A 16,791-nucleotide genomic window follows, 5' to 3' on the forward strand; every position below is an offset into this window, starting at 1 on the left:
CAATGGTATTACAATATTTCTGAGGTAAGATCTCAGTCTCATTCTATAAATTCTGGGCTTAGAACTCCCCATTTACAGGCTTGGTTTCTGTTTTTCCATAGATGAAAAGATACTAAGATATTCATGACTGGGTACAGATGGTGTGCACTCTTTTGCATTTTCTCCATGTCAATAGACACTTTGACCTGGCTTGCCTCCTATTAGAAATTAAAATTATTTTTCCTACTCTTTTTTCCCTCTCTCTCCCCATCTGTTCAGAGGAAAAAAAATAAGAGACACGCAGAGGGCACTAAAATGTTCTGTGCTATTTTTATATGCTTTTCCACAATTCTGAAGTCACAGAAGCACAGCTGAAAAAAATCTTTCTTAGTCAATTAATAGAAAAAGCTAGTGTAGATTTTTAAAAAAATGAAAACAAAGCCAAAAACCCCCCACTGGAAATATTATGAAATATGACTCTCAATGAGATAGGAATGAAACATTCAAAGTAGCAGGCTTTTAGCTATGCAATTAAAAGTATCAGTTTGGGTGGGGGCCAGCAGGTGCTGCCTTCTAGGCCTAATCCAGTCCCTTGATTATCAGCTACCCTTTCCCACCAGTTTTCAAGCACATCCTCAAATACCACAGGAGAATGGGAGGGAGGGAGACATACAGAAAAATTAAGCAAGGTTTGTGGTCTAGGTGGTTCCTGGATCTAGTTGAATCCACAAACCAAGTGATGGATGTTGCCAGGTATGCTTTTGCTTGGCTTAGCCTGGTGCACCAGCTGTGCTCGTTTCTGTAAGAGACATATCTGGCTGTGGCAACACATGCTTTAATCACATCACAATTTGATTAATGAAATATGCTTGACAAGAGGCTGCCTTTCAAGATGCTTTGGAAACTGAAATTGATGCAGAATGTGCCAGTTAGGTTCTTTATCTGTGCCTTAATAACACCACATGTTCCTGCTATAACAGGTTTCCTAAATTCCAATGTGTTTCCAGTCCTAAATTGATACATCACATAGGCGATGTATCAGGGAAGTGAAGATATCACAGCTCAATATATAACCTTTGAGGTGGTTATCTTTTTCTCTATTTTAAGCTTTTTAAAAACTGAAAGTTTGCTACAGAATAAAAAAACACACCACTTATTATCCAGATTGCTAAAATAGTGGTAAACAGAAGTTATTTTAAGAAAACAGTAATGCTGTGTGCTCAACACTATTTTAGAAACTTGGTTAAAAATGGCACTGATCAGAAAGGGTAATTTAAAATCCTTTTTAATATATATAATTAACATTGTAACACTACAACACGTTTCATTTAAAAAACGTAGCCAGAAAAATGTTTTAGTGCTAATTAATCAAGAGATAAAAAAAAAAAATAGTGATAAAATGGCAACAACCACAAAAATTATAGTGAATACCTGCTGGACTTCAACTGGCTGTTCAGGTGAGCTGGACCTTCTCCTGTCCCACCAACAGCAGCTATGTCACACCCATTGCTGGGGATGGAACGTTACAGGATGAAAACATAGAAATAGTGGGGTTTACACATATAAAACACACAATACTCCTAATGGCTTGGAAAGTCAGTTGCAATTCCACTTGTAGTGCACAATAGAAAATTAATGACTGGGTGGCAGTCTTCTTTTAACATGAGAGGAAAATAAGTTCATGTTATCAGATTTTATTTTCCTATTCCCTATAGACTGAGCATGGAACTGAGTATTGTAAGACTTAGTTGAGAAAACAATCATCCCTCTGGCCTGACCTATTGAGGTGGTAATGTTTGGGTTTTCTGTGTGTTTATTTATTTTACAGATGATCTGTTATCAATTTGTGGCTTAATTAGAAATCCATTATTCATACATTGAGATAGATACTTACAAAGAAGGATCTTGGACGAGGTCTTTAAGGTTTATCCCACTACGATCCTCTGCAAGGTTCCTGAAGCAACTGTCACTCACTAAGAAGAAGAAAGAGAAATACAAGAGATGAAAATATGTTACACATGTATAGTACCTTCAAATCCATTAAATGATGTTGGTCTTATGGTAAAATTTTACTAAAAGACTTCAGTATTTTACTGTATTCTAAAGATTATTAATATGAAACAATGCTGACTGAAAAAGCACAATGTCAAAATCAGGATACTGAATACCAAGAATACAAAATGCCTCATCTAGGAATTAAAATACTGCAAACCTATTTGGTTCTGAACAGTTAGACAACCCTAACAAACTATTAAAACAGGAGAAGACACTTTGAGGACCAAACTAGACACAACACAGACAGAGACATGAAAAGAAGTACATGCCCAACATGTTTAGATCTAAAGTGGTGGGGAGCGAGTCAGGAAAACATACTTTAATGGTAAAAGTTACTTGGGGTAGAAAGAACTATGACAGTAAAAAAAAATCCCACAATATTGCTGGGAGTGGCCTTCACACATTTGTGTAGAACCTGTGGCCCTCCAGATTTCCTATCAGCCCTGGCCATTGATGATGTTGGCTGGAGCTGATGGGAGACCAACATCTGGAAGCCCAAAGGTTCCCCACCCCTGGTATAGACTCTATAGAGTTGAGCTTTTTAGTTTGCTGGTGACTTAGCTTTGCCTACTTTTTAGCCAATATTCTGTCTCGGTAGGTAGCTATGTATTTACCAACCCCAGCAGCTGCCAGAACATTTAATTTCACCTGTTCTTACCCCAGGCCACAAAGAATTTGCTGATGACAGAAAACTGGGACAAAACTACCAGTCCCACAGAGTATAAGATTAAAATTCAAAATGACCTAGATAATTGCTGAATTTCATTTTGTGTTTCTTACATCTCAATGTTTCAAAGCCAAGCATAAACATATTACTCATTACAAAGAAAAAAAATGTATATGCAAAATTCAGGAAGTTGGGGGGAAGAGCTATAGTCTATGTCAGGCATGGGCAAACTCGGCCCTCCAGATGTTTTGGGACTACAACTCCCATCATCCCTAGCTAACAGGACCAGTGGTCAGGGATGGTGGGAACTGTAGTTCCAAAAAATCTGGAGGGCCGAGTTTGCCCATGCCTGGTCTATGTGGTAAGGAAGCAAAGTACAGCCTCCAGCTGAGGTTACTTTATGGGCTATTTTAATTGAAGGAAACATAACTGTTATAGTGAATTACTGAGGATTAATATGAATAAAAGGGGATGCAACAGAGCCTCTCTATTCAGCATTATCTAGGCCTCAGCTGAAGTACTCTACCCAGATTCCATTATTCATAGACTTACTGTTGACATTTGGAGAAACCAACATTCTGGTTGAAATGTGAAGCTCTGGCATTTTCAAATCCTGCTAAACTGTGGCAGTCATATTGAAGTCTACCCCCAGGATTACTTAAACTATCAAATTTTCCTCACAAAATGAACAAGGAAGACCATGCCTCTGTATGAACCAAGCCTCTGAGCCATCAGAAGCTTATAAAAAGAGCCAAACTCACACAATATGTTGTCTGCATGATGGAGGGTTGAGCTCACTCCACCAAGGACAATAATGGCATTTGAGAACAAATGGTGACTGTGAAGTTCCTTTGAGATTATCAAAGTTCTTTTGTGCTGCCTCAGCTGCCCCCTGGTCCTTAAAGCTAGGAGGAGCAGGTAGGACAGTTCTGCAGTTCTCTTTCCAGCAGTTAAAGGAAGAGACTGAACAGGATAGCAATCGTAGGGTGTACAGGCAGGCTTTCCCTTAACAATTTGCAAGTTTGGAATATGTTACCAGCATTTTCAATTTAACTTGCTAGACCTGTAGGTCTCATGGTGTATGGAATGTTATTTTAACACTCAACACCTAAAGTAAATGTGAGCTTATAGTGTGTAAACATCAAGCAAAGCAAGCATTTCCTAATGCCCTTGAGAACAGCCCAGAGGAGAACTTCACTGTAATGTTCTTGTTCCACTGAATACTAGATCATACTATCACCCAAAGAGGCTCTACTATTATGAACGCATGTAATAGATAAAGGCAGAAAACTAAGCACGGTTTCACACACACACATACACAATATATAAAGATAAACTATATTAATGACTCATTGCAATTATTAACATACATAGCTGGTATGCATGAAAAATGATTTTCATTTCAAGATCAGAGAAATTTTCTTCTACAAATTATTTTAAAATATGCAACGTAATATTTGCGTACACCCATAAAATATGTGTTGCACCTTTTCACTTTTTCAGTTCACCATTTTACAGCATCTTGTTCTCCCAGAGATATGTCATATAACTTTTCTATACATATCTCAAATTACATTTACCAGTAGCATTCAATCTGTGTTTACTTTCTGTTGGTGGTTTATGGTGTTAATATCATTGGCAAATAATTTGCAAGTGTATCAGCACTGGCAGTTTCCTGAAGAAAGTAGTTTTGGGCACAGTAGGAAGCAATTTTTGTGTGAAAAAATATTAAAATTAAAAATGCAGACATCCATATATTTCAGAGAACCAAGTTTATGGATTATGTCACCATTGTTCCAATATTTTCCATTCTATTAAAAATGATGGTTTCTAGTATCCTTCTGTCACATCGCCACTCCTGCTACTCACTCCACGTGTTATATATAGCCGAGCTTCTGCAGAGTGGAGCATTTCTACTCATAGGCTCCCTACACAATTTAAAACCCTAGAAGATCAACATTCTGAGTTGTACATGAGCAAGCACCCCACTATAGAATCTCAGCTCCCAACATGTGGAAGGCAGCAGAGAGAATGACAAAGGGGGTGGATGCCATTTCATAGACTATTTGGCTCTTCTATGGAATCTGTTGCCCCACTGAAAAGAGCATAGAAGTGATTGATTTCTTTCTTTGAGGGTAAAAAGACGTGGATACTCAAAACTATGAAAAGTGTTGTTCCTGGAAATGTGCTTCTGCACTGGGTGTAAAAGCAGCTTCCCAGAGAGTGTATGCCAACTGAAGCAAGGCTGGTGCTCAGTAGCCATTTCTGATATTTTAAATCACTATCAGTTTGCACTGAATTCTATTAATTGTTTGAATAATTTGTTTGTTTGAAAAGTAGAACACAAATATCAAATCAAATCAAATATCAAACCAATTCTGTCTCAAAGTCAGGTCTGAATCTGTACAGAAATCAGTTTTCTCCAGGAGAGTCTGCAGCTTGACTGCCACCACCCTCTTAAGCCCCTTACCCAAAATGTACTAGTGCTGGACAGGTACTTAAGGATGCAACAGAGGCAGCAAAATAAGCTGCCAGGTGTATGTGCTTGATAATAGTTTCCATATTCTCACCTGGTCACCATTCCCCAGCACTTTGTTAGCCACACACACATATTCATTCATTCAAGATTTTTATGTCCTTCCCTTCCTCCAACCTGAAGCGAAGTATTAGAGCAAACAGTATGCAATACTACTTTTATTTTCTCTCCCCCCCCTCAAAGTAGGACACCCCCATAAAAAAATATACTGCACAGGAAGCTCCTTTGGGGTGGGAAGGTGCCAGAAGAAGCACTCAACAGAGGGAAATGCTGCTCAGGAATACTTTAGTCCTGCTGTACGTGCACAAAACCAGGACAAAAAAATATGAATAAGAGGGCTAACTGGATCAGAGCCAAAGTGTTTTTAAGCACAGTCGGGAAAACAAGAAACTGCAGATTGAGATTCTGTTTTTCACAGGCTGTGTCATACTCTCTAACCATAATGAAATGAGACATTTATCTTTTGTAATCATTGACCCAGTGTATTACAACTGTTTCTAATGATGTATTTCTTAAGCCTTGCAACATTTTCTGTGGCCAAGGGCCACTGAACCTATTTGGTGTTCCTCAATCTTAATTTTATTCATAACTCAGCTATGCTGGAATGCAACTGTGCTTTCCTATACACAGTAAGTCATGCTGGAGTTGGAGGCACAACTCAAAACTGAGTACATTCAAATGAAGAATAATAATAATAATAGCCATTATTTGCACACTAGACTGAAAACAAAAACAGAGTAAAGGCAGCTTTAACTTAGAAAGGTGATGCCCCAGATCTTAGGAACTATGAGCAGAGTTCCACTAATTGAAAAGCAGTTTTCCACTTCCTTCTTTTAGGTGCTGTCTTCTGCAACCCCCCAAAAAACCATATCATTCAATTCAGCATAGACAGCTGAAGCTGCAGAAGAAAATAAGAAGTCAAACACACTCTTTCATTGCACAGCAGAAAGAGTTTGAACTTGGCCCAGTAGAATAATGGCAGCCAAATCCAGCTTTGCCAGCAGAAGTGTAACACACCACCTTCAACAGCCTTGCCACAACATTCCACATGAGCTACTATAGCTTCCAGGATTCCCAACACAGAGTACACTGCAATAATCCAGTCTGGCAGCTACCAATACCTACAGTACTGTAGGCTAACCGCTAACGTATCCAAATCTAGGAACAGCCAAAGCTGCTACACTAGCAGTAGCTGGCAGGAATTACTATTAGCTACCAAAGCCATGTGGTCTCCAGTGACAGAGATAGAGCTGGGAGTACCCCCAACCCCAAGTTATGTATCTGCTCAGATAAAGTGCACTCACATCCAAAACAGGCGACTGACCTATTTCCTGGACCCAGTAACTACTTACCCACACAGCTTCTACTTTATCAAGATTCAAACTCAGATTATTGGCCATCATCCAGCCCAGAACTGTGCCCAAGCATCATACTAGTTCCTGCACTGTCATACCTCATGGAGAAATAAGTTATATTGTCATCAACAGCGTGATGAGACCATACTCCAAATCCCCTAATAACCACTCCCAGCAGTTTCATATAGATGTCAAAAAGCATTAGGAATAAATTAGTGCCCTGCAGAACCTCACAACAGTATAACACCCAGTGGGTCAAAGAACACTCGCCCAATGATGCTCTCTGGAACAGACCCTGGGGATGGGAACAGAACCACTGTAAAACAATGCCCACCCCACAGAGTCAGTCTAAAAGGATACCACAGCTCTTTGTATAAAAAGCCTCAAAGAGATGGAGAAGAAGAAGCAAGGTCGCACTTCCCTCTTTCTTTCACAACAAAAGTCACACACCAGAGCAACCAAGACTGATTCTACCCCCAAACCAGTCCTGAACCTAGACTAGAATGGGTAGCTAATATCTTCCAATAAACTTTGCAGTAGTCCCACTACCCTCTACAAGTCCCTCACCCAACATATATATTTGCAACTAGTTGGTCGCTCTCGCAAACCATGAAGATCAGGGTACAGAGTAGTACTTTATTTTCTCCATCCTGAATCTTCACATTCAGCTTCATTGGATGTCCCCAAGTTCTAGAGTTATGAGAAGGGGAATTCTCTATCAACTTTCTACATACCATACACTTCTATCATGTCAGTTCTAACTTGACTTCTCTCCAAATTCAAAAGCCTCAAATGCTGCAGCCTTTCTGCATAGAGGAGTTTCTCCATCCCACTAATCACGTTGTTTGCCCTTTTCTGAACCTTTTCCTGCTCTACAATATCGTTTTGAAAGTGAGACAAACTGAATTATACATAGTATTCCAAACACAGCTGCACCATAGTTTTGTTTAACACCATTATGATATTGGAAGTTTTATTTTCAATTCCTTTCCTAACAGTGCAGCCACACACTAGGTAAGCATCTTCACTGTATGACCCCATAAGTGTATATGTGAAATTTAAGACACCCCCTGCAACTTGCATCACATTACTCTTGTTTACATTTTTAACAATGTGGACATATTGGACTCAATTCAAAGTTCCTTGTGTTAATGTCCTATTCCAAGCATGTATGCTGATGATTCCAAATGTACACGCCAAGCTTACCAACTCAAAGAAAATGGAAGTGACTTTTACAAAGGGGCCCCTCCCACTAGATTCTAGCCAATGTCTGCACAAATCAGTCAACTGGTTCTTTCCAAGAAGAGAGAAGCCTGAAGTTAAATAATTTATCAGTGTGCCTTGGATGTCTAACAAAATCCAGGAGTACAAAAATAGTCTCAAGACATATAGAAAGAAAAAAGATTAATTTCTTCAAAACTTCCAATAGCAAAACATCTGGATTACAGAAGTGTTGTTCTCTGCCACAAGTTTATATAGTATCATCTGCAGAGATGACTCAATACATTTTAGGTAGAAGATGCAAATGGCATCCCCACACCTACCCCATCAAGGTGGAAGAAGCAAGATTTAAGAAATAGCTGCCATCTAATGGAAACTCAAAAACTGTTGCTCAGTATGAAATTATGTTTGTGTAACTACAAAGTCTGTCCTTTTAGGGATTTTGTGACAATGTATCTTTATTCCAAGCCATGGTTGTGAAATTTCTCCTATCATGCCCCTTTAGAATTCGTCTGGGCACTTCAAAATCATTTTGATGGGGATGGTGAAAAACATGTATTTATTCTACAGAAAAATGAAATCCAAAGTGCTAACGTTCAACACAGTCCTACTTTAAAGTTTTTTCTTATTTTGTAAGCTGCAGACCTGTACTACTGTATTCAGAAAGAAATATATTTTATTCTTGAGCATTCAGAACCACAGGCTATATGGGCAAATGTTAGGTTGTGCTTTTACCCTATTAAATACCTATATTTTTCTTTGAATCCCTGTTGAGTCATTGGAAAAACTATAATATCTATTAGACTTGAAGAAACCTGCAATTGATGTCTTATTTTAAACTTAGGACTGCTTGGGCAATTTGCCATCTGAATTTCCCTTCTGATTTTGGGGCTCCAAGTTACCTTATCTCACTTGCAGAACAGCGCCAATGAATTAACAACCCACCATTAACCAGACTTTGTTCATGCTGCTATACATGGCATGTGTAATTTGAAACATTTTAAAGTTCATAACTCTTACTGGTTACTGATGTGCGCGTGCATAACTTCATCAGGATACCTTCCTGGCCAATGCCTTAATCAATATGTATATAGACTTATGCACATCAGTAAGTGTAAAGAAAGAAACACCTGAAAATTGCTGCACACGCACTAATTCCAAAAAGAAGTGTTCAAAACAAATTAAACTAGAGTTCAGACAGAGAAAAGCATAAGGCAGAACAACTCCTGGAATAATAGTGACACACAAACCATCCACTCATCCTCAGTTTTAATCAATTGAGTTCTCTTACTAAGTGGTGACATTTCCTATTGGAGCCACTTCAAACTAAGTTTCAGTTTTGTCCAATTTGCTTATATTTTTTAATCAAGGCAAGTTAACAGCTATCATTTAGATTTAAATGTTAACAGTCTTAATTGTTTAATTAAAAGCATAAGTCCTCCCTCCACACAACAAGATGTATTTAACAAAACATATCCATAATTATTTAGACATGTGTGAAAGATTTGTAGTTACATAATCTGTCATATTTTGCATAATTTGAAGTTACTGAATGAAGAACGAGCTAGACTGTTTTTTAGAACACTGAAGCAGAGCAGGTGTAGCTGAATAGCTAAGATTTGCTATTACCATGCTAGGCTTAGTCTTGTAATATCAGGAAATAGCACACAGACCTTAGTTTATTGAATATAAGAAGGAAGCAAAGTAAACCTGCATAGATAGAAAAATGAACATGTGATAAATGTGTTAAATTTTAGCTTAGGAAACATTATTACATAAGTAACAATGTCTGACAAGTCAGTAGAAAATACTGAGGTTTATCAAACTATGAGCAACATATTAAAACAAATATGCAGAGTCTTCACACTACAACGTCTGAACTCTGAAGGACCATAAAGTGACTGTTTAAAAAAAAAAAGGTTTAAAATCTTTTGAAAAAATATAGTTATTCAGGTTTGTCTTTCAGTTGTCATTTACCTTCTGAAATTCTCTAGAGACAAAGCATTTCCCCCCTAGCTTCTTGGAAAATTTGACACCACCTTAACTAGTGTTGCTCTACGCTGCAACCGTAACAAAGGAGCTTGTATCAAAGACATATAATTAGTGTTTGGTTCTTTGATCGTAAGAGGTGCTGAAAATTGTAAGTCTTTATTAATAGCCACTTGCAAAATCAGACTCTAGATGCCATAATATCTCTAAATTAGATTCTGTGAACTATCTAAAGATAAAATAACTCATTACTAAAAATATCTTTGTTTCTGAAGGAAATGTAGTGATGTTTCTTCCACAAGAGAAAATGAAAGCATTTTAGCTCAAGGATTGTAAACTACTCAGACCATATAATTCAGAGATTCTGAATCATCTTCATGTGTGAGTTCACATCTTTTAAAATGTTTCCTCACAGCCATGGTCTTGCCAACTATACTGTGATTGGAAATTTAATCATAGCCAACTTGCATGTTTTTGCATACGTTAGCGTTCTAGTGAATTTTACAAAAGCTTTGCAAATTCTGTCCCTGATATTATTTCCTCTAGTCAATTTGTATCTCCAAGAGTGTCCTTTAAAATGACAGCAAGCTCTTTGATCCAGTGGAAAGGGGAGAAGGCAATTTCCTTTTCTTCTGCAACCTCCAACACCACTCCAAAGGCTTCCACAAGCCTCCAGAGCAGATTTGATGGAGTGCAGGGGGCTGCAGAGGGAAGGAGGAATCATAAAAGATTTCATTCCCTCCTCCTTTCTACTCATGGCAGCTTCCTCTGGAACAAAGAGCCTTCCATCAGAGAATGGATAAAACCCTTAGGAAAAAAAGTAATTCTACATACAGAACCATTATTACTAAATACGCCTTGCACCTGGACAAGAGATTGTTGCTCTCAAGTTAACACAAAACTAAAAAGAAAAAGAAAAACCCAAATCAATCTGGGTAACACTTGCAAAGAGAAGAGGAGTGTCCTGCAGCCAATCAGAAGCCGCGCCGGATGTTCGGCTTCCAAAAATCACTTGAAAACCGGAACACACACTTCCGGGTTTTGATCGTTTGGGAGCCAATTTGTTTGGGAGCCAAGGCATTTGAGATCCAAGGTACGACTGTAAAATACAGCTAAAATGCAAAAGCTTAAAAATTTATTAAAGAGAATTGTTAAAAATGATTAAACTATAATAGAATTGAAACAATATTTAAAGAGCAACATACCAATGAAAATCAACTGCTAGGGGCCAGTAATAGGTAAGGTCTATTTCATTCTTGTCTGTAAGCTTCCCAGCAGATTGCTGGACCCAATGGATCTTTGGTCTCAAGAGTAATGTTCTTGTGCTCATCCTTTTATATTAGCCAGTATGTTGGAGGAGGGGGTATAGTGATGTACAGTCACATATGGTTCTCTCAAAATCTGCATCTGCTCTTAAACAACAGAACTCGGGCACATCTCTTAGAGAATGGACACATTTGAATGAAATCCTCATATGTTTCAGAGAAATGCAGTAAACAGAATATTTGAGATTCAGCATAGATTTATACTAGGTCACTAAAACTGCCATCCCAGCTGTTTATGGTTCTCCAGCTTTTCTGCAAGGACACTCTGCTTAGAAACAGCAGTTAGAGCCCCATTTAAAAAAAGCCAGGTGCAGCAATCTGGTATTTAAAAAACAGCCAGAGAAGCCAGCAATGGAGAATACTGTTCCTATATTCTTACTAATTGTGAAAAACCCTTACTACTCTAGTCACACAGTGCATAGTGATTCGTAGACAGACAAGTTGCTATTTTGAGCTTTTGCACTCTCAGATTGATCCACAATATAGCTGTTCTCTTGAAACTGCAGCAATTGTGTAAGCCGCTTATTATTTTTTGAAATAGAAAATTTGAAAGACTGGCTATATGATGACAAGATGCCTCCTGCTTACAAGATTATAATATTTTGTCTATAAACACATGTTATTTTCTCATCTATCCCTTTATTTAAGATGAGTGGGTATAGTTTTGCATTACACAAGTACTACTGGAATTCCAAGAGTAAAAGAAAATGGTGCCAGTGGAACCAGATTTTTACTCCAGATACTTTAGGAATGTAGTAGTAAAACTTAGAAACTTACTATTTGAGAGATAGAAGCGTCAATACCAATATCAAGAGGATTCAGAGATCTGCTTAAGCATGGCAGAATATCAAAGCATCAAATGAAGACATATGATGGGATCCGAAGAGCTAAGTGAGCATGCCTAAGGTACTTCCACATGAATACCATGGGGGGTTGTTGTTTTTAGTAGTAGTAGTACAGTGGTACCTCGCAAGACGAATGCCTCGCAAGACAAAAAACTCGCTAGACGAAAGGGTTTTTTGTTTTTTGAGCTGCTTCGCAAGACGATTTTCCCTATGGGCTTGCTTTGCAAGACGGAAACGTCTCGCAAGTTTGTTTCCTTTTTCTTAACACCGTTAATACAGTTGCGACTTGACTTCGAGGAGCAACTCATAGAACGCGGTGTGGTAGCCTTTGGTGATTTTTGAATCTTTTCCAAAACTTTCCCAACACCATGCTTCGCAAGACGAAAAAAATCACAAGATGACAAAACTCGCGGAACGAATTAATTTCGTCTTGCGAGGCACCACTGTATACCGCCTTTCATCTGAAGATCTCAGGGCAGTTCATAGCATAAAAATATAAAATAAAAACACAAATGTCATAATAAAAACAATAACAAAACAAACCGATAATCCTCCACCCAAACACATTTAAAAGGACATAGAATGGTTGAAGCCTGGTTGAAGAACATTTTTGCCCGGCACTAAGATGTATAATAAAAGTGCCAGGTGAGCCTCCCTGGGGAGAGTATTCCACAAGCAGGGAGCCACTGCAGAAAAGGCCCATTCTCATGTTGCCAGCCCCCAGTCCTCTTATGAAGGAGACACATGAAGTAGGGCCTCAGATGATGATTTCAGGGTTCAAGTAGATTCATATGGGGAGGGGCAGTCTTTGGGGTATTGGGGTCCTGAGCCACTTAAGGTTTTCTGGGTCAAAATCAGTGCTTTGAATTGGGCCTGGAAATTAATTGGTAGCCAGTGTAGTTGGGTGAGGATCGGTATGCTCAAACTGTCTTGCCCCAGTGAGCAACCTGGCCAGCAAATTCTGCACCAGCTGCACCTGTATTCAGAGTTAACCCCACATACAATGTGTTGAAGTAATCTAAACTAGAGGTTACCATAGCACAGACAACAGAAGTTAAGCTACCCCTGTCCAGATAGGGGCACAGCTGGGCTACCAACTGAAGCTGATGGAAGGCACTCCACACCACTGAGGCCAACAGCAACGGATCCAGAAGTACCCCCAAATTGTATACCTGCTCTTTTAAAGAAAGTGTAACCTCATCAAGAGCAGGCAAACTCCCATCCATCCAGTATAGGGAAACAGCCACTAACAGTGTCTCAGTCTTATCTGGATTAAGCTTCGTTATGCTGGCTCTAATCCAGTTCATTACTGAGGCAAAACAATGGTCAGCACATCCACTGCCATACCTGCAGATGTAAAGGAGAAGCAGAGGTGTGTCTCATCAGCATATTGCTGACAATGTAATCCAAAACTCCAGATAACCCCAATGTAAGGGGTGTGTGAGCATTTTAGTTCCCTGGCAAGCTCTGGTCAGCCCAGCTGCATTAGGATAGTAAAGGAAGGGCACTTTCTACTTTAGACTCACAAAAAGCATTTCTTCACCTTACATGGAACCTAAAATGACTACAAAATTATCATTTCCTAAAATGAGTAATTGAACAAAAATAAAATTGAAAGGAATCTTGTGGGAAGCTTATTCAGGAGTAAACTTACACCTCCAAATGCCTAGAAAGGCTTTGCTCAGAACCAAGAAGAGGGGTGCGTGGCAAAAAGCCTCAAAGGGGGGGGGGGACCATTCTAAAAGGAAACCAGAGGGTCTCAGCTGATCTTATGGAAATGTAGTCTTTCAATGAGCCCGTGACCAATTAAATCCAATTCAAAACTTGACCGCAGATAGACAATTGCTGCACATGGAAGTTCTACTTTTGACAATTAGCTTTTACTGGAAGGGATGCTCATTTTCCCTTTGGTCATACAGTCATAATACTTTCTAGAATTCTTTTGTATTCGAATGATATACTGTCTACTTTTTATGTGTTAATGTTTGTGTTTGTTAGTTTTGTATATATGGATGTATGTATTTATGTGTGTGTGTGTGTGTGTGTGTATGTATGCAAACACTCATGGGGGGGGGGCAAACAAGCCTAATTTCAGCCCTGCTGAGGGAAAGTAAAGCCTAAATGGTTTGGGTCTTGACTATCTTAGGCAACATCCTCTGTAATGTAAATATTCCCATGGAGGCCATGCTTCAGGTTCCATTGTATGGGGAGGTCTAGATTAGCCTTTTCAGGAGCAGATATGATGCAGTGAAATGAAACATTCAATCAGTCTTCTCTCTGGTGGCCTTCCAAAAACAGGATAAAGTATTTTTCTACTTCATTTGACCCTTTTGAGTTTTGTTCTTGCCCTGTATTCTTTTTTCTGTGTTGTTTTTGCTTGTGTCTTATGGGTATTTAATTTATAATATTTAAAAATATCTTACTGGTCATTTTATAAATTGCTTTTGACGTTTATCAAAGAGCAGTATAGAAATATTTAAATCAAAGTAAACTAGCAAGCAGTACTAGCAGCAGGGGCAGCAGCAACTTTCACAGGGTCATACACCACAAGTGGGTTTGAGCCAAAAGACTGTTGGGAGCTAGGTCATTAAACCACTGCAACTCTCTGGAAAACCATCAAGATTCTTAGACCCAAGTAATTTTCTGCATTCTTTGTCTTGCTCTACCCATCCCCAGTATGACTGGGCCCTTGCGGATTTTGTTACCTGCTCTCCTCTCCACACCTATCCATACAAACATTTGGAAATCAACTTTAGCCTGCCTCTCTAACCAACAGTTCCTTAGAAGAATGTCACATTTCAGGACAGTTGCATCCATTTGCCTAGAAGCACCTTGATGGGAGTCTGAAAGTTGATGCAAAGGGACTTGCATTTCCAACACCTTGAGGTATTCTGCTGGGGATCTGAAAGGTGATACAAAGACAATCCTGGGAAAGTGTATTTGCCATGTAGCTCTTGCAATAAAAAGGAGCGTGTACAACTGACACATTTGTCTCAAAGACTGAGTAGGAAGTATAAGAACTTAAGAGTTACAATCATCTTTGAAGAAAGACCTCTACAGCACACCAAGGAGCACTATGGAGCCTTTCTATCATCCTGCTCCATTCTCTGTGTTACTAGAATGGCCATTTAGTTAGGTAGAGAAACAATTGCTTGTAACGATATCCCTGCACAGCACGTGGTGTATGACTTGGAACTCCTCAATAAATGAAGTTATTACATATTTTTGAAAACTGGTACCAATGCCTTCATTTCTATATCTTCCACCTCTGATCCTGATTTGCATTCATAACATGGCTAGGGTGACCTGTGTGAAACCTGGAGAGTCACTGCCAGTCAGTGGGTACAATGCTGTGCTAGATGGATCAATAGACTGACTTAAAATGAGGCACCTTCTGTTTAAGTTAAATTTCATAAAAATTGGGATTTGGAAAACCATTAAAAGGACATGCAATGAAATTCAACTAAAGGGAAGTGAGGCAGTCACTTAACAAAGTTAATAACTGTAATTTTCAATAAGGTTATGATTTATGTTTGTTATGTTTGTTTGTCTTGTTTGTTTGTTTGTTTGTTTGTTTATAATATTGTGAAAACCAATACATTTTTGGGGGGGGGAAACCTAAAATAAAATGAGGCACCTTCTTATGTTCCTGTGGAAGAGATTGTTGAGAAGGGTTTCATAATCTCACATATCCCTCTCATGAGAAATGAGCCGGGCTCTGCTGAGGAAGATGAATTTGAGGTTTCTGCCAAACCTAGAGGTAAAGAGTAGGGACAAAATCCTATCCCTTTCCCAGCTCCAAGGTTGGGCTGAAGTCTGGGATTTGTGTCAGCTCTGTGCTTGCTGGGTGCAAGTGCAGAGCCCAACAAGCACTTAGCTCCAAAGGTAGAGGTGTAAGGTTTATCTCTGCATCTGATAATTACCCCAAGCTTGCAGCACACTGCATTGATGGGAACTTGGGAGCACCTTTCAGGCACAGAGACAGGGTAACCCCCCCTTCCACCTCTGAACTGGGGGGGGGGGTGTTATATTCTGCAGCCCTCCCCAGTTCCAAGTTTAGAGCTGGAGAGAAAATGATATTTTTTCCAGATTTTGAGCTACATTTCAGAGAGGCAAGGGACAAAATCATGCCCCTTGGGTGAGAAAAGGCCCTGGCAACAACCTTTTTTCTTGGCCAATAAACATTTTGTGTGAATTTTAAATTTCAGTCAACTACTCAGCACAAAATTCTTGCAGGAGCAGTTGTATTCCATAATTAATTCATGAGGAAACAACATTTCTTACATTATTCTTTTGAAAGAGTGAATTACAGTAAAAGTGGGTGTGCAGCTCAAGACTGCTCAAATGTGTACCAGTATACACAAGCACTATAGAATAATGGAGCAAAATAGACCTTTGGGTTCATTGAAACCAGTCTCCCTTCAGAAAATTCTTTCTTGAAAGCATCACTGACAGATGTTAACTCATCCTCTTCTAAAATATCTTATTTAATGCTGATATCTTAATAATTACTATGCCATATAGTTCTGATATATCATAGTCCTAAAGGCCTCCTGCGCAGATGAAGAGAAATCATCAGATTACAGCATTGATTTCTGGTTTAGTTGTAATTTATTATTTCTTCATTTCAATAAGCAGCCAGTGAAAGATGAGTGATACTATACAGCAATAAGTGAAGACTTGCTCAGAGCAACTCTCCCATATACCAATTAGCATTGTTCATGCAAAAGTTCCCCTGCCTTAGAGAAGGTACTTAATCTGAATTTGACAGAAAATTACTCACTTTGTTTCTGTCATGAAACTATTCAATCTTCTCACT

General features: G+C 38.9%; 1 protein-coding gene across 29 annotated transcripts in view; it reads right to left on the bottom strand.

Annotated features, from left to right (window-relative positions):
* The window catches only part of GPHN (gephyrin), a 233,067-nt gene that overhangs the window by 197,923 nt on the left and 18,353 nt on the right, over positions 1-16,791 (bottom strand). For 17 of the 29 annotated variants that reach the window (XM_077928122.1, XM_028725931.2, XM_077928090.1 and 14 more), the window contains exon 2: positions 1,874-1,952. In XM_077928122.1, coding sequence (XP_077784248.1) covers positions 1,874-1,952 — 79 coding nt within the window. Of the gene's footprint in view, positions 1-1,410; positions 1,489-1,873; positions 1,953-16,791 lie in introns of all 29 variants that reach the window. The other 12 variants (XM_077928093.1, XM_028725755.2, XM_077928104.1 and 9 more) reach the window with 1 other exon arrangement.

Source organism: Podarcis muralis, chromosome 1 (assembly GCF_964188315.1).
Source record: "Podarcis muralis chromosome 1, rPodMur119.hap1.1, whole genome shotgun sequence".
Classification (NCBI taxonomy): Eukaryota; Metazoa; Chordata; class Lepidosauria; order Squamata; family Lacertidae; genus Podarcis; species Podarcis muralis.